Source organism: Mesocricetus auratus, unplaced genomic scaffold (assembly GCF_017639785.1).
Source record: "Mesocricetus auratus isolate SY011 unplaced genomic scaffold, BCM_Maur_2.0 Super-Scaffold_100676, whole genome shotgun sequence".
Classification (NCBI taxonomy): domain Eukaryota; kingdom Metazoa; phylum Chordata; class Mammalia; order Rodentia; family Cricetidae; genus Mesocricetus; species Mesocricetus auratus.
In genome coordinates, this window is record NW_024429266.1 from 60,739,241 (window position 1) to 60,761,932 (window position 22,692).

The following is a 22,692-nucleotide window of genomic DNA, read 5'->3' on the forward strand; positions in this document are numbered from 1 at the left end:
GTTACCTTGTGAGGTAATTATAACTTTGTCTTGTGACAAAGACTCATTCATAGTTATAATTTAGGTGTTGGTAGTTGCTTGGGCTACTTGATAAGACAGCTTTCTTAAGAAAATTAATGCAAACTCCTCATGAGTATAACACTGGTTTGATGTTTCTCTCTTTAACCAAGAAAATTCAGGATTGAAATACTGAGTGTTTTGACTAAGCTTCTGTCTCTAGGGTAGGGCTCACCTTGTAGCCTCTATATCAACTTGCCTGCCTCTTTATGATGGTAGCTCAAAGCCTTCCATAGAACAGGTCTGCTTATTAGACACTACCCCCAAGTTAGAGTCAAATTAGAGGGAAACTTTAAAAATATAATTCATTGGGCTAGGTAGGCATGGTGGCACACACCTTTAATTCCAGAACTCAGGAGGCAGAGGCAGGTAATCTAAGTGAAGCACATCTCCAGTTATGCCTGTGAGGTGTTTCTAGAAAAGATTAACTAGGGAGAGACAGCCCCCCTGGACTAGGAGCCTGGCTGAATGAAAGTGGAGAGTCGGAGTTGGGATACAAGCACAGGCTTCCTTTCTCTGGGCTTCCGTGAGGTGAGCTGCTCTAAACTCCTTGCCTGAAATGCTCAAACCCACAGCAAAATAAATCCTACTTCTAAGTTTTTTTGTCAAATATTTTGTCACAGCATTGGAGATTCTGATTTACACAGTAAGGGAAATATTTTTAATTTTAAATTTAATTTAAAGGTTTTCTAATGCTAATACTAATGAGTCAGTCTCTTTTATAAAGCATGAATGCTTTCCCAAGGAATCACCCCGTTATTTTTAAAAGCATGCTGTAAAAACAGTGGGAGAAAAAGAATTGTAGCTGAATTTCTGGTTTGCAATGATAATTTTTCTGCATAATTTCAGTAATAAGAAATTTAATAGTTATAAACATGAAACCTTGACGTTACCAATAGATCTAACAATCCCACATAAAGTACGTCTTTGGCCTGTCAGCAGTGTATTTTATAATTCCTTTCGCTGCCATTTTGAGGAATGAGCTGCAAAATCACCCAGGGAAGCAGCTGTGGGGAATGCAACTGTTGGGGAAATGTGACTACAGACTTAGGATTTAAAGTGACTGTTTGCCTTCTGCTAAGTGCCTGCTGCTAAGTGGTGCTTAAGACATTGTCAATTGTGTTGTTGTGTGACATACACATCCCTAAATATCACTATGCTGTGTGAACTTGTACAGTCACAGTTTATGGACAAGTGAGGCTAATAGCATAACACTGAAAACTTTAATCCATGGCACATTTTTAAAGGGCAAGAATTTTACTTTCTAAAGGTAGGTTGAACAATTTCACAAATGTTGGGCAGTCAATAAATACACAAGTAGTAAATGTGGCACTTTTCTTTGAAAAAAGTATCTGTAGTTTGCTTGTGCAAAAGCCTCCAGAGATGTAGCTTATGCTGTTGTGAAGTGGTTGTGAAAGCTGCCTGGAGTGGGAGGGAGGGTGGGACGTCAAGTGTAAATGGGTATAGCTAATAACTCGGGTCACAGGGGATGTTATCAGTGTGTGCTCTGAGTTTCTTCATGGTTGAGGTCACCCATGTTACCACTGTGATCACTGGCATTGTGTTTCTCCTTGACGATGCCTAGCAGAGATTGGTAACAAATTATCTTGTTGGCATTGTTCCATCAAATTGTCTTCTTGAGAAAAGCCTTACCTGTTTTCTAACTACTGCTGTGTGGGAATGAGGAAAATAACAGGAATAGAAGATGGCTTCCAAGTGTGGGGGACTCAGTAGAAATAGCCCCGATGCTCTACCATCATCCTGGTTTCTTAGAACCCTTCCCACACTGCTCCCCATCATCTTGTTCCTCGCCTAGAACTCTGTTACCCTCTGCTGCTTTCTCTTCCTCTTGCCTGGCAACATCTCTCAGTTCCTGCCCTACAGACTCCTGGTGCCTTCTCACACCAAGACCAAGTGCATGTATAGGATTATGAGATATCTGTCCCTCTTCTACCTGACAGTGAAAAATCAAGATTTAACCCTTAGAGACTTCAGATACTTTCATTATTTAGCAGAATTCTTGAAGATCTTTCCTTTTTTATCCTTTAAAGTACAATTACACAAGAAAACTTTGGAAAACAATGAGTTCTGCAAAATATTCTAGTGGCCTCCTTTTAATATCAAAACAGTACATGATCAGCCTCTAAACTAGTTCTGGGTGTTGTGCTTCAATAAAATGAAAGGCTTACTTATGTTTTTAGCTGATGTTAAAAATTTGAGGACCAATGAAGCATGAAGTGATTGAAAAGAATATTTTGTAGCGCATTGTTTGGGGGAGCCAGCTGCTTAGGGAGGGGGCCAGCTAATGCTGCCAGGATCTGGTTTAGAAAAGAATACCCACAGAAATATGTGTATGATGGAAAGGCTGCTTTTAAGCCTCACTTAGTTTTCATCCTCTGCTGGGTCTGTTTTTACATATGAAATGCTTGTGGCTGACTTCACTGCTGGAGGAGTACCTGAATCCTGTTGATCAACGCTCTAAGTGTTTACATTTTGAAGATTGCTGCCCAAGGACACTAGGCAATAAAACATGTGAACTCTTAAACAACAGAGTAGGAGAAAGAATGGGTTTTATATGTTAATTCCAAACAGGCCTACATTTAACCCTATTCCCATTGGCCTTTTACCAGGTGGAGAAAAGCTAGGACTCCGCTATTAAAAATACCAAATCAGATAGTTCCAGCTGGGGTTTCCTAATCACTTAAATGGCAAAATTCAAGGTCGCTTTTAATATCTTAAGTAGATAATGATCTTAGCATTTACTTTAGATATTAAATCTGAGGTTCTTGTCTATTGCCTTATTGACTAAACTGTATTGCTAATTTTGAGCTTTTGAATTTTTTTCCTTGAAAAAAAAAACAATGACATTTAATATGAAGGAAAATATGTGTCCCAGGTTCATCCAGTTCATCGATATTCTTACCCAAAAGTTGGCTCACTAATTAGATTCAGTGCCATAGGACACTTGGGCAGATCATTTTAATCAATCTGTTAGATCAATTTTCTTGTGACTGAATGAATAGAAAAATGGAGCAACTGCATGAATTACGAAGGGCAGTTGACACATCTGACTCCATAGGGATTTTAAGGCCATAATCTTAATTGTGTGTTTGTAATGGTTGGTAGTCTTTCTGTAAGTGTGTAGGTTTTCTGGAAGCCGAAGATGTGATTCCTGTGCAAGAATGTGCTTCTGGCCATACTTTACATTGCCATCAATTCTTTAGCTAAAAAGCCTCTTTTTTCTTCTTCTGAAAAATTGTTTTTAATTCACTGTCATTTACAGTTACAGTAATATAAAGTCAAGATTTATTTTATTGGTTAGGTACTGTGGAAGTCTTCCCGTACCAATTGTTAATAAAGGACGACAGTTAATATATATAAGTATGTTTTTGAAGTTTAGACTGACCCTTACAGCAGCAGCTTTAAAGGATTATAACTAATATAGATAGTTTTATTTTAATGTTTGTTTTGTTTGAGACAGTCTCTACCATAGAGCCTTGACTATCCTGGAACTTGCTATGTAGACGAGTCTGACTTCAAAATCAGATCTCCTGGCCTCCACTTCAGTAGTTTTTAAAGTTAAAAGGTACTATCACTCTTTGTGCTTGTTCAGCAATCCTCCCTTTACTCCACAATTCAGGCAGTTTTGACTCTGAAAACAAAGCGTATTCTGTACATAAATATGTATGTGTTTGACTTTATTTTTCTTTGTATTAGTCATTGTGGTTAATGATTTATTGATAGCTGGTGAGTCACAAGTATATTCCTCATTCTCTAATGAGTCACCTAGCTACATACTAGTTTTGTTTATTTTCTTTCCTCTGAGATATTTCACCTAAAATAGATATTTCACTGGTTGGTAGGTATAAAATTTCTGTTTACTACATTAACTATTATAGCTGGAAAATGAAAAAAAAAGTACTCAGAAGACTCATTGACTTGGAACCCTTATTTAGCACGCACCTGCTCTAGTCCAGGCACTTGGCTAAGCTTGGGTCAGCAAGGGAAAAGAGATTCAAAACTGCAGAGACATGTTAAAAGCGCTCTGGTAAGGGTAGATACTTATCTAAAGTTGAGATCCAAAAAAGCCAACTTTGTATTGTTATCCATTGCTGCTTCTTAAGCAGCTGTGCCTACATGCTTTAACTCTTTGTTGGAGCAAGTTTATCTGCTGGGGAAGAAATGACTGTATGTAGCCTGTTCAGTTCAACGTTGAAATTTTGATAAAGATGTGCTTTAAAAATAAAGTAGCTGAGCAGTGGTGGCACATGCCTTTGATCCCCAGCACATAGGAGGCGGGGCAGGAGGATCTCTGTGATGGAGGACAGCCAGGGCTGCACAGAGAAACCCTGTCTCGAAAAAACAAAAAGGAAAAAAAGAAAAAATGTCTAAGAGGAGGCCTGGAAAGATGGCTCAGCAGTTAAGGGAACTGGTTATGCTTGCTGAAAACTGGCTTTGATTCCCAGCATCTGCATGGCATCTCGAAACCATTTGTAATTCTAGTTGCAGGGAACCTGACACCCTCTTTGGTCTCCCTGAGCACTGGGCACACACATGTTATGCAGGCAAAACATCCATGTACACAGCAATAAATACATAAATAATTTTTTAAAAAATTAAGTCTAGGGCTGAGAAGATTTCTCAGTGGATAAAAACCCTTGCTGTACAAACTTTTTGTTTTGGTTTTCGAGACAGGGTTTCTCTGTGGCTTTGGAGACTGTCCTTGGAACTAGCTCTTGTAGACCAGGCTGGCCTCCAACTCACAGAGATCCGCCTGCCTCTGCCTCCTGAGTGCTGGGATTAAAGGCGTGCGCCACCACCGCCCAGCTGATGTACAAACTTAAGGACATAAATTTCAGTCACCCATGTGAAAACTGTGTAATCCCAGCACTGTTACAGAGAGATGGATGGGAGATGAAGACAGAATCCCTGCGAGATGGGAGGTAAAGACAGGAGAGGCCCTGGGATCTCTGGCTTGCTAGCCTGACATATAAGCAAGAAACTATAATAAATTAGATGGCAAGGACAGACAATCTATTATCTGACCTCATGAACACCATGGTAAGCACAAGCACACACAAAATGGAATGGAGTACACATCTCTAAAGCACTTCTCACATAGTTGGAACTTAGAATGAAATGGCTGAGAGAGAATGGAAGCAGCATTTTAGAGTTGCATATTAAGATTACCTTTATGAGCTGAAAAATAAAAGTGTGTTAAGCTTCTTCAGCATTAAAAATATACAGATAAATTCAGCAAAATACCATGGAATGGTGACACAAGATTTATAAAACATTCCATATTCTCTTCAAGTGAGAAAAAAAATGTGGAAGAGTTATTCACCAAATAGAAAACAGTGACCATAGAAGATGGAGTTGGATTAGTACTTGAATCTGAATAAATCTTTTATAATTAAAAAAATAAGGGTTTTAAACATTTATTTTGCTTGAATGTTTGTAAGTACACAGTGTGTGTGCCTAATGCTTATAGGGGCCAGAAAGTGTGGCAAGTCTCTAGAACTGTTAGCCCCAGACCCTTATCTTGAACTTGTCAATCTGTAGAACACATCTTTGTGGGAAATGTCACATGTACTTTATTAATAGTTTCAATGTAGTCATAACTTGTATATATAATATTAAGTTAATTATCACCAGGAAAATTTTCATCAAATTGCATTGCCTAAGTATGCCCTAAAAAAACTACTCAGGGTCAGATCATTGAAGTTTGAACCAGTATCAGCTACTGAACTCAACTACTTTCTTGCCTCCTACAGGTTGTTACTCTGCTGGCCACAATGGTCACAGAGACCCTTGCAGGGGTCATTTGGGAAGAGGGGACCTCAGTTGAGAAAATGTCCTCATCAGAATGGTGTATAGGGCTTTTATTTGATTAATTATTCATGTGGGAAGGACCAGCCCATTGTGGACTGTGCTGCCCCATGGCAGGTGGTCCTGGCTTGTATGAGGAAAGCAGGATGGGCAAGCTAAGCAGCACTCCTCCATGATCTCTGCTTCAATTCCTGCCTTGAGTCCCTACCCTGATTCCCTCTTGATGAAATACAGCTAAAAGATGAAAAATAAACCTTTTCCTTTCCAAGTTGTTCTTCATCATTGTGTATACAGCAATAGAAACCTAACTAGGACAAGGGATTGTATTAAATAAATAGACCCACTGAAAATAGGTAAGTGGACTAGTGTGGTGGCACATGCCTATAACCTTAGCATTCAGGAAACTGAGGACCATGGACTCAAGGCCAACATGGATTATATAACAACAGTTCATTGTAGAAAGCTTTTATCAAATATAAAGAATGGTCCTTTTTGTAATTTTATTCTGTGGAAACTGTTGGTTATAACTAAAGTTTTAAGTTGGTGCTCAGTAGTTCCTAATAAATGGTGTGAAATCTGTTTTGCCTATTCCCTTTGCTATCAAGATAGTGCTAATTTATCTTATTTGCTGAGTGACTAATTATATGGCGAGTCAGAAGAGTGGTTGAAAAATGAAAGAGGCATGGAAAACAATGCCGTGACAGTGTGTTTCAGGCATTAATAATAAAAACAGCTGACTAAGCTCTTGAAAAGATGTGTTCAATTTACTTCATCCACTCCTCCTGTACTCCTGGGAGTTCCTCTGCTTTCTGTCAGGGATTATTTTTCACTGCACATCCTCTGTTAACTCAAGTATTTTGGTTACCTGATAGATAAAACCCTTTTTCGAAATGTGGACATAGAGACATGTTTGTTTTCAAATGTGGAATTGAAAGCTTTCTTGTCCAGTGTCTTTCTGGTGACACACTATGTCATGTACACTGCTTTACATGTGTGGTGAGTAAAAAAAAATCATACAGTTAGACTAGGGTTGGGAATAGTGGTATACATCTGTAATCTTCTCAGATGGAGACAGAAGGATAAGGAGTTTAAGGCAAGCCCCAGCTACATAATGAATTAAAAACCAGCCTGGACTTTACGACCCCCCCCAAAATGTATTATCAGTAGCTATGTTACTGTGTTGACTGTAAGTATACATACACACATACAAATACACAGAAAAATCTCAGCTTTTTACAGATTCTACTAGCACGTTTTAGAGTTAGTTCTTTGTTATACATTTTTTTTGTTTTGTTTCCTTGTGAATTCATTCATTTCTGCAAATAGGAGTAGGTAAAGGCATAAATTTAGATGTATAAAGATATTAGAAATGGATTGTCCAAATTCTGAAGAACATCTGGTACTAATAATGAAGAAAAGACAAAATGTTTGTGGAGTTTTTTGTTTTTTGTTTTTCCATTAAATCTCCAGCCAGTGCTAAGCAGAGGGTCTCTGCCCACATTCCACTCTTTTGGAAGGAGACTAGTGTGAAACTCACTTGTTAGGAACAGAGCTCTTGAGGGGATGGAGAGATTTCTTGGTGGTTAAGAGTACTTTTCAGCGGGGCGTTGGTGGCGAACTCCTTTAATCATAGCACTCTGAGTTCGAGGCCAGCCTGGTCTACAGAGCGAGTTCCAGGACAGCCTCCAAAACAATACAGAGAAACCCTGTCTCAAAAAACCAAAAGAAGAAGGAGAGTACTTGCTTTTCAAAGGATCTGAGTTCAGTACCCAGTACCCATAGCACACATGGCATTTACAACTATCGGTAACTCCAGTTCCTGGCAATCTGATGCCTTTTCTGGCCTCGGGCACCAGTCATACACATGGTGTACACACACACACACACACACACACACACACACACACACACACACACACAGAAAGGTACTTACGCCAGTCATACACATGGCACACACACACACACACACAGAAAGGTACTTACGCCAAGCCTGATAACCAGAGTTTATTCCTTGTGCCCATGTGGTCAAAATAAAGAACTGATTCCCCAAGTTGTTATCCAACTTCCACGCTCATGCTGTGGTATATGCTGAGTCCTTGTGTGGCTCCAGGGACTTGATCTGACTGGGGAGATAAGGGATGAAGAACAGAAACACAGGAACTAGACACTGTGATATGATGGAGAAACCTCAACACTTTGGTAGTTCAGCATGTTTGTTTATAGAGGTAAACAGATTATTGCATAGTTTAACCAAGAAGCAGGGTTTATTGTATACAGCTGAATAGAGAAGACAGGCATAGTTACTCTTAGCAGAATAGTCTGTAGGGGAGTTTTCAGGCAGTAAATATTTAGGGGAAGTAAGCTGTTGTGAATATTTTCTATACATGGACCACAGGAAAGCTTTGCTGTTTTCTCATGAGTATGAGTCCATGGCAACAAACACATTCAGGCAGACTTACTTACGGCTTCCTACAGGTTTACATGCACCATACACAGGCATGCATGCACACATACACGCACAAAGTAAGTCAGTGGTTTTTTTTAAACCATGTTACTGGGCATTGTGTCATACACTTCTAATCCCAGCAGTCAGGAGGAAGAATTTGGGAAATTTCAGTGTTCAAGGCCAACATAGAAAATTCTAGGCAAGCCAAGGCTACATAAAGAAACTGTGTCTCAAGGGGGGGGGCGTTTTTCTTTTACTTCTTTGGGGGAGGGGGTGGACCTAGGAGGCCTGGGAAGTGTGATTGGAGTACATGATGTGAAATTCCCAGATAATCAATGAAAATATTATATTGGGGGAAAAAGGCAATATTTAACTTAAGTAGCTTTGAAGAAGGCTGTCTGCTAAACAGAACGGTCCAGAGGACTATCAAAGGCCTCTGCATAGGAGTCAGAGGGAGTAAAACCATAGCACCATTAGTTTAGGGACAACAGGAAAATTGGAGCTATGGTTGGAGTAGGGTTGGTACCAGTACCCTGTATTGATCACTGAAGGGAAAACATCCGTCCTGGAGACATGTGAAACAGGCCCCGAATCATCTGTTCAGGCCTCAGGTGGACTCATGCATACAGATGAGGCAGGGTTAGACAAGGATGAGTAACACTGCACTGCCAATGGCAGGAAATGCTCTTAATTGTAAATAGAAGCCTGATCCTTCAAGTTTAGAGGTAACCACCTACTTCTTAATTACAAATTATGATTTTTCTTTAGGTTTTCAGTGATGGCTATGGTACAGGATACTCAAGAGATAAGAGCTATATGTACTATTAATTTTTTTAAAGGTAATTGGTAGCCAGGCACATGCCTTTAATCCCAGCAAAGGCAGGCAGATCTTTGTGAGTTCAAAGCCAGCTTAGTCTACAGAGTGGCAGTTCTAGGACAGGCTCCAAAGCTACACAGAGAAACCCTATTTCAAAAAAAGAAAAAGAAAAAGAAAGGTAGTTGGTGACAGAACCCTAGACAGTACAGCCTAGGCTTCGGCCTTTTCATTCCAAAGCAGATGGCCTTGTCACTCACTGTGTTCTAGTCTAAAGCTAGCACTGTGTGGCTTCTAAGGTATCTAATAACACAACTACTGAAAATGCAATTTTGTATCAGAATGAAAGCAACTTTTCCATAAATCTTAAACATTTTTACCAAATGCATTGTCACATTCCATAATAGAAGACTATGCAAAACAAAAAATAAACAAACCTGGTTTAGTTTGACTGTGAATCGTTTCAAATTATACCTATTCTTGGTTATATGTAAAATAACCAGAACCAGGAAATAATTGTGTGTTTAATAGATAATGTAATAAAATTCTGCTTCAGAATTTAAAAATCTAAGGCCGGACAGTGGTGCTGCACACCTTTAGTCCCATCACTCAGGAGGCAGAGGCAAGCAGATTTCTGAGTTGGAGGCCAGTCTGGTTTACATATATGTGGTTATTTTATATTTGTCTTATATTGTGAGTGGACAGCTAGGTTATCAATCATAACCCAGGGACAGTGTGAGCATAAAACCTTTTAGGTAATGAAGATGTAATTGCAAAGCACCACCCTTATATTCTTAGTACTTGGGAAACTTCAGTCGACTGACCTATTTAATCCCATTACATAACAGTAATTGCATTTACTGAAGTCAGGGTTTCTTAGGAGAGGAAATGCTGATCTCAAGTGTAAGAGGGAAAGGGTTCTTGAATAATTCAGAGACTTTACTACTTTTTACAATTCTCTTAGTACAATTGCCTTTTATGTCCCACGTATCTTATAAATTGTTTCTAAGCTGTGGCATCTTAAAAAAAAAAAGTCATCTCTTTAACAGAATCTCACAAGGTATTCTGTGTAATAGCTTGTTTTAAATAGGTTGAAGAGGCTGGTTTTATCGAAAGTGTCTCCTGTAGTAAAGAATGGTTTGACGTATTCTGCTGCTTAAATAGCAAATGAATTCTGACACCTTTAATAAGATTATTAAAGTTAAGGGTTTTTTTTTTCTCTTGACAGCATTAACAAAGAAAGTATTGTTGACGTGGAAGGCGTTGTGAGAAAAGTAAATCAGAAAATTGGAAGCTGTACACAGCAAGATGTTGAGTTACATGTCCAGAAGGTAACTAATTCTATAATACAATGTTGTGGGGACTGGAGATAACAGTTTAGTATGCATGGTAACCTGAATTTGACCCTAGCAACACAAGAAAAGAAAGAGTAAGAGACAGATAAAATTATGGATAGATTTGAGTAATTCTTAGACCATATAGCAAATCTGTATGTTCTTAATAATTGATGTAGCTGGGCATAGTGGCATACACTTTTAATCCCAGTACTCGGGAGGCAGAGGTAGGCAGATTCTCTGTGAGTTTGAGGCCTGCCTGTTCTTTATCATTAGATAAAAACAAGAAACAACAAATTGTAGAATTCTGAGATTTTTGTTAATTATTGAATCAGCTTGTTCTGCGGGACCCACTTAATAGAAGGAGAGAACCAATCCCTGGCTTCCACTCATATCCTGTGATATGAACATATATGCTCATATGTGTGCACACATTCATATAAACAAATAATGTTTGTTAAAGTGATTCTCAAGACAAGGGATAGTTTCTTCCCTCCCTTAACCTTGAGGGATATGAATTCAGAAAGAACACATACACCGAGCCCCTTTCCCACAGAAGGGAGGGAGAGGGTGGAGCACTTAGGGACAAACATAAGCAAAGCTGGTAGATTGAGAGAGATCAGCACATCTATACCCCGCTAATTTGGAAATTAGTTCAATTTAATAGGAGTTAATTGTTGTAGAACTTTGAGATATGGAAAAATCTTGTGTTTTTGCTGAGCTGGCCTGACACAGTACTTTGTTCTTTGTTGAGTCTACTAAAGAAGTTCATTTATATTAACAAAAAAAAGGATTTGTTCTTTCCAACTGATGTGTTTTTCAGTACTCTAATAAAGAAAACTTAATGACTAAAACAAACCTGTATTTTTAATACATGGGAGGGTCCTAGCTCAATGGCAGAACATATCTCTTAACATTAAAAGTGTCAGTAATGAATACTAAAGTCATAGGAACTTACCTGTAAGTTTTGCCATAATAATAATATAGTATTTTACAAAGCATTGAATATGCCATAAACAATTGACTGTCCCTTACTCTTATGTACTCGGCCAACTGTTACTGCTTGTATGTTTTGTGCCAAGTACTATGTGAACTTGAACCCAATGAAGGAGAGGGTGGAATTTCCACTGATTGTGAAAGTCTCAGCTGTTGGATTCTCCAGTTTTGGATTTGAAGGTCAAGATTGTATTAACCAAAGGAAGCCTAAAATTTGTGTGTAGGGAACCATGATAGATAATTCTCCTTTGGTGGCTAGAGTAGAGCCTCTGACACTTTTGAAGGCCAAGGTAGGCCACAAACAGAGAACACAGCTTCCTTTCCTGACTTAACTAGAGGTGATTCCCCTTTGATTCACCAGGCTTAGTAATTTCAGGATGCGAGTGGTAAGGTTATGTTTTTAAGGGTGTTGAGAAAACTCCTCCTTACTCGTGGACTCACTGGTGTTTTATCACTAAAATGTGAAATTGGCGTGTATGAGCATCGAGACTTTGACAACATGAAGAACATGCTCTGTGGCAGCTCTTTCAGAATGGCAAGAAGTGAGATTTGATGTTTGATGATGCAGACAATTGAAGGAGACAACAAAGAATAAAGAAAGGAAGATGGGCAAAGCCTAGCTGGACTGACATTGGTCATAGTGGTAGCACTGCCTGAATACTGTTGATAATAGCAACACCTATGTTAATGCTTTGGTTCTTGTGTCAGACCCCATTTTAATTGAAGCTTTGAGATTGATTTCCCTAATCACAGCTTTTGTTGATACAGCTAGGCCTTATTTATTACATTGGTGTGTACCTAGGGTTTACAAAGTATTTGTGTTATCTTAGTTGTCTTCAAATAATCCATAGAGCCAACAATATTATCTCTGTTAGGTAGATTAAAAATGGATATCATCTTTACTTCACCAAGTGGTTTCAGTTAAAGATGTATGCAAACATAGTTCCATGTAGATTGTCTCTTAAACAAAAGATAACAGTCTTGTTTACTTCTTAATATTTTTGACAATTTCTTGCTTTCAGATTTATGTGATCAGTTTAGCTGAACCTCGCCTTCCCTTGCAACTGGATGACGCCATCCGGCCTGAAGTGGAAGGTGAAGAGGTAAAGTTTATGTCGCATGTGCTTGCTCTGAGTAGTTTGTAGCATGGGAATCCAGTGCCCTCCTTGTAGTGAGTGTTCCTGTAGTTCCATTTTTGTCGTAAATTCACAGGGGCCGGGGGTATAACTCAGTAATAGAAGATCTAGCATTCAGGAGGCCTGAGTCCAATTAAATTACTGTCTTTTTTAATTTTTAAACATAATTATATTGACTCTGGAAATTTCACATCATGTACCCCAATCTCACAATCTTGCCAATCTGTACCCACCCTTCACCCTTGTAACATCCCTCCCAAGGGAAAGTTTAAAAAAATAATAATAAAATTTAAAAAACAAATGCAAATAATATTAACAGACTAAAACAAACAAGAAAAGCAAGCAAAAAAATCACTCCTTGATCTTTCCTGACTCTCCATCAAAATTAATTAAATCAATTAAATTTACTATCATATCTCAGACTTTTTTGGGGTCCTAGATTCTCATAATGGTCCTTGGATCCGTGGGGTTGTAGAGTTACTAATCATATAGCTGTTGCAAAGTTCTTGGTACACTCAAGTGAAAATGAAAAGTATTGTAATAAAAAAAGAAATTTAGCCCTGCATGGTGGAGCACACCTTTAATCCCAGGCAGAGGTAGGTGTATCTCTGAGGTTGACACTAACCTGTGTTAAGGGCAGCTTTTTCCTTGCTATCCGCTTTGGTTTATCCCCCGCCAGCTGCCTGGGCTCTGCCGCATTGTAGTCCCCAAATAAACACACAAGACGCTGTATTAATTATGAAGCTGATGGCCTTGCTTGTCTCTTACTGGCTAGCTCTGCTTTAAGTAATTACCCCATAATTGTTAATCTAAGTATGTCTCTTACCGGAGAATAGTTCCGGGCTCCTACCCCATGGCGTTACATGTTGACTCTCTCCTGTTTCTCCTTCCCAGAGTCCTCCGGGACTCCTAGTCCCTCCTATCTAGATTCCCTATTAGCCAGACAGTGCTTTATTGGCATAAGACTTCACCAACAAACCTGTTCTACAGAATGAGTTCCAGGAAAGCCTGTCTAGAGGGAAGGGGAGATATCAGCGAGTCTTGCGGGAGGGGCCCGATGGTGTTCCTTTGAGCACACTTCTAAAAACTGCTACTCTATGTTATTCTTCTATTAGTTGTTAGCAAGGCTCATAGGTTAAATCCAGGATATACTAAGAATTCAGGTGGGGGAATCTGGTGCCCCAGTAATGAGCAAGTTTGGAGAAGGGAAAGAAAGCAGTGGTGTTTCTGTCCCTTCTCATTTTACCATCTCTTTTTGTCTTTGACGGTTTTGAGTGTATGGGGGTGCCAGTGCATATGTGTATGTGGTTACAGAAGTTGATACTAGGAATCCTTAATCATTCTTCATCTTACATATTGAGACAGACAGAGTATCTCACTTTGAACCTAGAGCTCACTGAGCTAGTCTAGTTAACTCCATGTATTACAGCCAGAGACATGAGAATTCAATTCCAGTATTGACACCTTTATAACATGCTTCACCCTCTAGTCTGAGTCTCCGTCCCCTTCACTTCCCTTCTCTCTCTCGTGTGTGTGTGTGTGTGTGTGAGAGAGAGAGAGAGAGAGAGAGAGAGAGAGAGAGAGAGAGAGAGAGAGAGAGAGAGAGAGAGAGTGTGAGAGAGAGTGTGAGAGAGAGAGAGAGAGTGAGAGAGAGAGAGTGAGAGTGAGAGTGAGTCAGTCTCCCACAATGTTGCTTTGGCTAGCTTCAGACTCAAGAGATCCACCTGCCTCCTCTGCTTCTCAAGTGCCGGCATTAGAGTCATGCCTTTCCATCCCCAGCATCATCTCTGCCTCTAACAGTAACTTTTTCCTGGCTTTCCTCTTACTCTGTTCATTATCTTGACTCCCTGGTTTCCATGTACAATATTCGTATACACATCTCTCACTAAGAGTAGAATGTGTGATGTGCATGTGTGTACTTCAAAATACTGGTAAAATATGTTTTTATCACCCCCCCCCCCTTTTTTTTTAGGAAGGAAGAGCTACTGTTAACCAGGATACAAGATTAGACAACAGAGTCATTGATCTTCGGGTATGCCTCATTTGTTTGTTGATGTGGGTATGCCAATACCAAGATAGGTGGGGATACCATAAAACTAATTGCCACTTGCCTATTAGAGGCATGCGCCACGACCGCTCGGCAGTAATTTATTCTTAATTGGGGAAAGCTATTATGTAAAGAGTATATCCCCGAGAGGAAAAATAAGTATTTACTATCTTGATGAGTTTTATCTGTATCTAAGAATAGGGAGAAATCAAAGAATGATTGTAATTCTTGGTATAGGTACCTGCCACCAAGCATAGTAATCGGAGAGATTAGTTCCAAGAACCCAATGATGGAAGGAGACTGTCAACTCTTGAAACATACAAAATAGGAAAGTGGAGAGATGGCCCAGTGGTTAAGAACAGATGGCTTGCCGGGCGGTGGTAGCGCACGCCTTTAATCCCCGCACTCGGGAGGCAGAGGCAGGCAGATCTCTGTGAGTTCGAGGCCAGGCTGGACCGACAGCCTCCAAAAAAATACAGAGAAACCCTGTCTCGAAAAACCAAAAAAAAAAAAAAAAAATAACAGATGGCTTACTGTTCTTGCACTGTGGTTTCCCAGCACCCACATGACAGCTTCACAACTGTCTGTAATTCCAGTTCCAGGGACCTACATGCCCTGTTTCCTCTGTGGGTACTGCAGTCACATGATATGCAGACATAAATGCAGGCAAAACACTCACAAACATACATTTTTAATTTTAAAAAGTTAAACCAGGTGGTGGTGGTACGTACCTTTGTTCCCAAGGAGTTGGGAGGCAGAGACAGGCAAATCTGTGAGTTCCAGGTCAGCCTGGTCTACTGAGAGAATTCTAGGACAGCCTCGAAAGCTGGAGAAACTCTGTCTCACAAAACCAAAAATAAATAAGTCAGTAAATCCATTGGGGGGGAGCGGGGCCTGGAAAGAGTACTTGCTTTCTTGCCAAGAGTCCAGGTTTGTTTCCAAGCACACAGCACTCTCGTGGAAGCTCAATGTCTACAACTCCAGTTTCAGAGCAGACCCAGTAATGATGTGTTCTGTTCTCTGCAGGTAATGGGTATGCAGGTAACAAGTAGACAAAATACTTACATGCTTTTGAAGTGTATATTTTTTATGCCTTTCTAAGAGTCATTAACAAAACCATGGAATCCTGGAACACTTACAACAATTAGACAGTTGGTAGTCAAGTGTCTGTGTGCTCATTGTCTACTTCAGTACTTTTTTTTTCAAGTAAAAAATGAAAATCTATATTTCTAATGAATTTTTATACCCTTGAAATACAAAAGCTATTCTTGGCAGTATAGTTTGTTTGCCAGCATATTGGGATTTATGACATTGCAATTTTACAATGTTTTTCTAAAACTGGAGATACACAATGATTTCTGGGTGTTAAACAGATGCATGTCTTATATTTTAATAGTTACATGATACAACTTGCAAATTAAAATCATGCGTTTATGGGACCTGCTGCTAAGGATGCACCATGATTGAAAGGGAAATAATGGTAATACAAATGAAACCCACCATGACAGAAATGAGTAGAGGCAAAAATAAATTGAAGTAACACTGGTTTATGTGAGCAGCAGACAACGTTGGGAGGGCTGTGAGAATCCTAGGTGGGTAATTGCCATAGCCAATGGCATTTTTAACAAAGATTTGGATGGTCTCAGGTAATTGAGGGAGTTTCCTGGGTGTGTTGTAACTGTTGGCCTGAATCAGAGTGCTGTAGAGGTGCCTGACACTGTTGTGTTGCAAACCACCCATTCTCAGCCTGTAACACATTTGTCTTGTATACAACCCCTGCGTGCTGCCAAAAGTCTCCTTAGTGTAGTAATATGATTGCAGTTTTGCTGTGATTCCAGCTTTTTATTACAGAGGTTACTTGTAATTAATTATAAATTCTACATCAAGTTGGTTTAAGAAAAAGCGAATAGCTCATTTGGAATTAAGAGAGGTATAATTTTAGAAATAACTTTCTATCCAGTTTTTTATGACAGAATGCCTTTTGTCAGCAGTGCTTGGAACTGGAAATATTTTGAAGTCTTTTCAGATTTAGGAATGTGTACATATACAAACTAAGATACCCTAGAGAATGGGACCTAAGTTAAATATGAAATTCATTTATAACCATATATATACATAGTCTGAAGGTTATTTTATATGTAATATTCTAAGTAATAGTCTGCATGAAACATGGTCTTGAAGTATGGATTTCTCTACTTGTAGCATCATGAGTGTTCAGAAAGATTTTAGAGCAGTTCAGATTTTCAGATGAGGATGCTCACCAGATCTCTTACTCCTCAGTCCAGCTTCCCAGCCATTAACAGTTTCATTGTAAACTTGGGCTTGCTTGATCTTTTTTTTTTTTTTCTCCCTGTCAACATTCAGATTCTTCCCCCTGAATGTTGTTTTCTAATAATGTGACCTAAGAGAAAATAATTCTGTAAGTAGAGTCTTGCTTTTTTCCCCTTCTGTTTTTACCTCGTCTATTAACTGAGTTATCTACAGCTAAAATTGATCTATATTTTAAAAGGGTTGACAGAAAATAAACTTTCAGTTTTTGTAAGTATTATTCTACCTAGAACGACTGGATTTGACCAAAAGACAAAAACTCCCTTTTCTATTACTTAGATTTTAGTTGCTGCCATCTAATGTCATAAGGATGCTTTGTGAAGGAGCAGATGCTGAAGCCTGACTCGGCAGTAGAGTACAAGATTCTCAGGCTCTGGGCTGCTCTATTGAGCAGTGTTTTCCTCGAGGCAAGTTGCCATACACGGATATTGAAGCTTCTTAGTAATAACTATGTCCTGAGTACAAAGTTAAGTGGTGTGCACTCAGTACAAGTATGGTTTATTCTCTGTGTCAGAATTCTTGGCAGCATTACAGATAATCAAAATAATTGAGCATTTTCTTTGAAGCTGTTTCTTGCTGCTTTTTAAAGAATACCTTATGTTTAAAATAAGTTCTGATTGACTTTTCTTGCCAACCTCATTCTTGATTTCAATGGTCCTCATTCCCCGTCCTCTTACCTCAGCCTCCTAAAAGCTGGCATTGAAGGTATGCACTCAACTCATATCTGAGGACCATTTAAAAGAGAATATTCCCTGGCATATAGGTGCTAGATAGAAATTGGGACATGCTGGAATTATCTAAATAATTGTGTTCAGTTTCTTGTCTTGGTTTTTATTTGTGTCTGTGGTGCTAGAGATTAAACCCAGGCAGGGTCTTATGCATTCTGGACAAGAAGTCCACTGCTGAGTTTCACTGCTGTCTTCTTGTTAGTTTTCTTCTTCTGTGATAGAAATGGAGCACAGGACTTTTAGTGTGTCAGTATGCAAGGCAAATGACACAGCCCCGAGCTATAGCCCCAATTCCTTCTCTAATAAACTAAAACCCATGTTCCAGCGCCTCGCAAGTCCCTTGAGGAACCTAATGGGGGAGGGGATGTTTTTCTCATATATAACATGGATCTGTTTTCTTCTCACATTGACAGATTTATTGATAAAATCAGGAAGCCAAAAATGGGGGCACAGTAGGTGGTAGGGATGTGTTTATTTTTTAGATTTGGTGGGGTTTTGTTTTTTGTTTGTTTTTGTTTTTTGTGGGTTTTTTGGTCTTGTTTTAAGTTTTTTTTTTAAGATTTATTTAATTTTATGTGTTTGAGTCCTGTATTTGCATGTATGCCTTTATGCCAGAAGAGGTCATCAAATCCCACTAGATATGGTTGTGAGACACCATGTGGTTGCTGGGAATTGAACTCAGGATCTCTGGAAGAACAGCCAGTATTCTTATCCCCTGAGCCATCTCCAAAGCTATAAAATTTGTTTCTTAAGAACATAATTAAGTCAAATTTCTATTCATGCTATGAGTTATATCAGTCCAGAGCTTAATGTCCATTTGATAAGAAGATAAAAGAAGTTTAGTTAGGCTAGCTAAAAAAAACAGTGAGTGGGGCAGTGTTGGCACACACCTTTAATCGCAGCACTAGGAGGCAGAGGCAGCAGATGTCTGTGAGTTTGAGGTCAGCTTGGTCTATCTACAGAGTGGGTTGCAGGACAGCCAAGGCTACACAGGGAAATCCTGTCTTGAAAAACCTTTAAAAAAAATAGTGATGAAGTGTACTAGTGGCCTTTACAGAATATATTTCATTAAAGAGAATTGTGTCATACCTCTTTGACTTACAGGTTGCTAGGTTTTAGAAAGCAGAAAAATATAGTTTGTAGTGATTGAGTGAACCAGTGTTTCCTTAAATCACATGACACATGAACAAGTGAATAATTGAGCAAGTAAATAAATAAGTAGAGCCATAACTCTTCCTCTCCAGCTTGATGTGAATGTCTTAAAAGTGAATAATTAAATAGTTATAACAGATTAGAGGCTTTAAAAAGGTTATCTCCATTGTTTTGTTGAAGTTACTGATTTGTATCGTTGAATTAGAATTATAAAATACCATTGCTTAAGTATGTCCTGGTTTGGGGTGTCAGGATGGCTCAAGGTATAAAGGCGCTTTCATTCGTGCCCAGTAGCCTGGTTCCTTCCCTGGTTCCAGCATGATAGAAAACGATAGCTAAGTTCATTAAGTTAGTGTTTGATCTCGACACATGAGGTATGACACATGCATAAAAAAATAAAATGAATAAAAAAAATTTTTTAGCTCCTAACCTAGCGGGGCATTGGTGGCGCACGCCTGTAATTCCAGCACTCAGGAGGCAGAGGCAGGCAGATCTCAGAGTTTGAGGCCAGCCTGGTCTACAGAGTGAGTTCCAGGACAACCTCCAAAGCAATACAGAGAATCTTTGTCTCAAAAAACCAAAAGAAAAAAGAAAAAAAAAGTCCTAATCTCCAAAAACTCAAGGAGTTCTTTCCTATAAAGAAGATGCTGAGTAACCCCCTGGTCCTTAGTGTCTGCATCGGGGTGCAGTGCGCACCTAGGCAGGATGAGTTGTGGCTATCCCAGTGTGGGTTGAAGCCAGGTATTTACCAAACACCTACCTGGTTATAACATTTTTTCTCCCCTGGGCTAGAGAGATGGTTCATTGGTTAAGAGCACTGACTGCTCTTCCAGAGGCCCTGCGTTCAATTCCCAGCAAACACATGGTGGCTCATAACCATCTGTAATGAGATCTGGTGCCTTCTTCTGGCCTGCAAGAACACATGCAGACAGAACACTGTATACTTAATAAATAAATAAAGTCTTTCTAAAAACAACTTTTTTTCTTTAATGTATTATGCAAGACTTATTGATAAGTCACTTCCTTTAACTGTAGCACAGGTAATTATTAGAGATCTCTGGCCAGTGATTGAGGCTGAAGTAAACAAAGGAGCCGAAGTAACTGAGGATGTAAATCGGGAAATTAAAGAAAATATAAAAGGTGACAGACAGCAGCAAACTCTTAGAGGCTGCTGCTCGCTGCCTTATGTGCCATTGTGAGATGCTGAACTTTTTCTGTATTAATTTTCTTAGTTTAAGGAACAAATGCATAGCTATCTACAGTTAGTATATAATTGGTGGTTAGTAACATGAATGTATATGTTGTCTTCAGTAACTTATTACTCCATGCTGAGCTCTTATTTAGAATGTTTATATACTACCTAAATATTGATACATCTCACTCAATGGACTGCATTTAAAAACAGTCTCCAAGAGAATCTATAAGCAATTGTTAAATATTTCTCTTGAGTGGCATTCTTACAAATTAGAACACCTGCTCAGGAAGCATTTCTAGTGAGAATGCTCAGTATGATCACATATATTCATTAGATTGCAGTGTGTCTCATCACCTTCTGGCTTGGGCTGTTGTGCTCCAGCTTCTCCAGTACTATTGGACTTTAAAAATGGCTGAGAGCAGGCATAGTTTAACTTGCTTGGTGTGCCAGGTTGATTTAATTAGATTTTCATGCTATCTTACAGACATCAACTAGTCAAGCCATCTTCCGTCTCCAGTCCGGCATCTGCCATCTCTTCCGAGAAACTTTAATTAACAAAGGTTTTGTGGAAATCCAAACTCCTAAAATTATTTCAGGTACGCTTCAAGATAATATATCCTGTAATTAAAAATCCCCCCCAATGTTGATTATGTTGATTTTTAAACTGAAATAATACCAAGAGTCCCTTAAGGTTTGATGTCATGGGACTGTTTATAAGGACAATACCACCACCATCCACAGTGTTCTACATTCTTCCTTCAAGAGTCACTTTGTAGTAACAATGAGGAAATGAAGTAGTAACAAAGCACAATTCCTACAGTGTCAGTTAGGCCACCTGTATTTTTGTAGTATGTTAATGTCCTTCAAAATTGGTACAGCAGTTTGATTTTATGTAAACTTCATTGTAAAAAAATCACTAAATACCTATTGGTGTCATCCTTGTGGGAGAATCTTGTCTTGATCACTTTACCCTGTTAGAATTGCTTACATAACACTTAAAAGATGAGTTATAAATATCATTCTAGCTGGTCCTGCTGGCAAACATCTTTAATCTCAGCATTCTGGAGGCAGAGGTAGGTAGATCTCTGTGAATTCAAGGCTAGCCTGGTCTACATAGTGAGTTCCCAGCTAGCCAGTACTACGTAATGAGAGCTTGTCTCAAAATCATCATCATTGCAGGACTTAGTCGGTAAAGGGCTTGCCTTGCCACTGCCACCAAGCCTAACAATGTGAGTTCAATCCCCAGGACACATAGAAGGAGAGAACCAATTTTTCTTAAGCTGTCCTCTGACCTTCACATGTACTTGACAGGCAAACATTACAATAAATGAGTAAATATTTTTAAGGAATGTTATTCTTGCCAGGCGGTGGTGGCGCACACCTTTAATCCCAGCACTCGGGAGGCAGAGGCAGGTGGATCTCTGAGTTTGAGACCAAGCCTGGTCTACCGAGCGAGTTCCAGGACAGGCTCCAAAACAGTACAGAGAAACCCTGTCTCAAAAAAACCAAAAAAAAAAAAAAAAAAAAAAAAAAAGAATGTCATTCTTGGGGCTGGAAAGATAGCTCAGTGGTTAAGAGCACTTATTGCTCTTGCAGGGGCCCAAGTTCAGTTCCTAGTTCCAACACAGTTGCTTACAACCTTCTGTAACTCCAGTTCCAGGAGATCCAATGCCTTCTTCTGTCCTCCTCTGGTACAAGGTGTGCATATGATACACATGCGTACATGTAGACAAAACAATATACACAGATACATTATTAAAAGAGTAGTATTTAGCCGGGCATTGGTGGTGCACGCTTTTAATCCCAGCACTCGGGAGGCAGAGGCACGCGGATCTCTGTGAGTTCGAGGCCAGCCTGGTCTACAAAGTGAGTTCCAGGACAGCCTCCAAAGCTACAGAGAAACCCTGTCTCGAAAAACCAAAAAAAAAAAAAAAAAGAGTAGTATTTAGATATAGATTAAAAAATGGAACATTGCCCTCTGACAGAAGAAAAATGCCTGACATGGTGAGACCCTGTCTCAGGAAAAAGGGAGTATCTTTTGCCCTTTATTTATTCATTTAGTTTTTACAGCCTTCAAGTAATAGGTAGGAAATGGATTCCAAAAAGGGGGACCATTTACCTGCAATTTTTGATTTTCTAGGTATTCTTTTTTCTTTTAAGTGAACTACCTTTTTTAAAACTAAGAATGACATGGATTAACATAAAATTGATTATGATGATAGAAATGTTTGTTTTTCAGCTGCCAGTGAAGGAGGAGCCAATGTTTTTACTGTGTCCTACTTTAAAAATAATGCCTACCTCGCTCAGTCCCCACAGCTATATAAGCAGATGTGCATATGTGCTGATTTTGAGAAGGTTTTCTGCATTGGACCAGGTAAGATATTGTCATTTATTTGCTGATTAGTTGTAAAATTATGTTGAGTAAAATAGTTGTATTAAGTCCATTAATTATAGAGTAGTTATGATATTAGAAACACTAGACTTTAGATTCTTTGAAAGCTTGAATCCTTTTATCTGCTGATTATACAGATACTATACAGAATTTAAGAGTTGTTCGTGTGTGCAAAGCTCTTGGTTCAATTTCACAAAAACCGAAAAGAAAAAGATACTAAACTTAAAGATAGAAATGA

General features: G+C 39.1%; 1 protein-coding gene across 1 annotated transcript in view; it reads left to right on the forward strand.

The window, feature by feature from the left end:
• Positions 1-22,692, forward strand: part of Dars1 (aspartyl-tRNA synthetase 1) — a 47,392-nt gene that overhangs the window by 13,117 nt on the left and 11,583 nt on the right. The window contains exons 5-9 of the mRNA XM_040737752.1: positions 10,375-10,477; positions 12,499-12,579; positions 14,585-14,644; positions 20,547-20,658; positions 22,302-22,436. Coding sequence (XP_040593686.1) covers positions 10,375-10,477; positions 12,499-12,579; positions 14,585-14,644; positions 20,547-20,658; positions 22,302-22,436 — 491 coding nt within the window. The remainder of the gene's footprint in view (positions 1-10,374; positions 10,478-12,498; positions 12,580-14,584; positions 14,645-20,546; positions 20,659-22,301; positions 22,437-22,692) is intronic.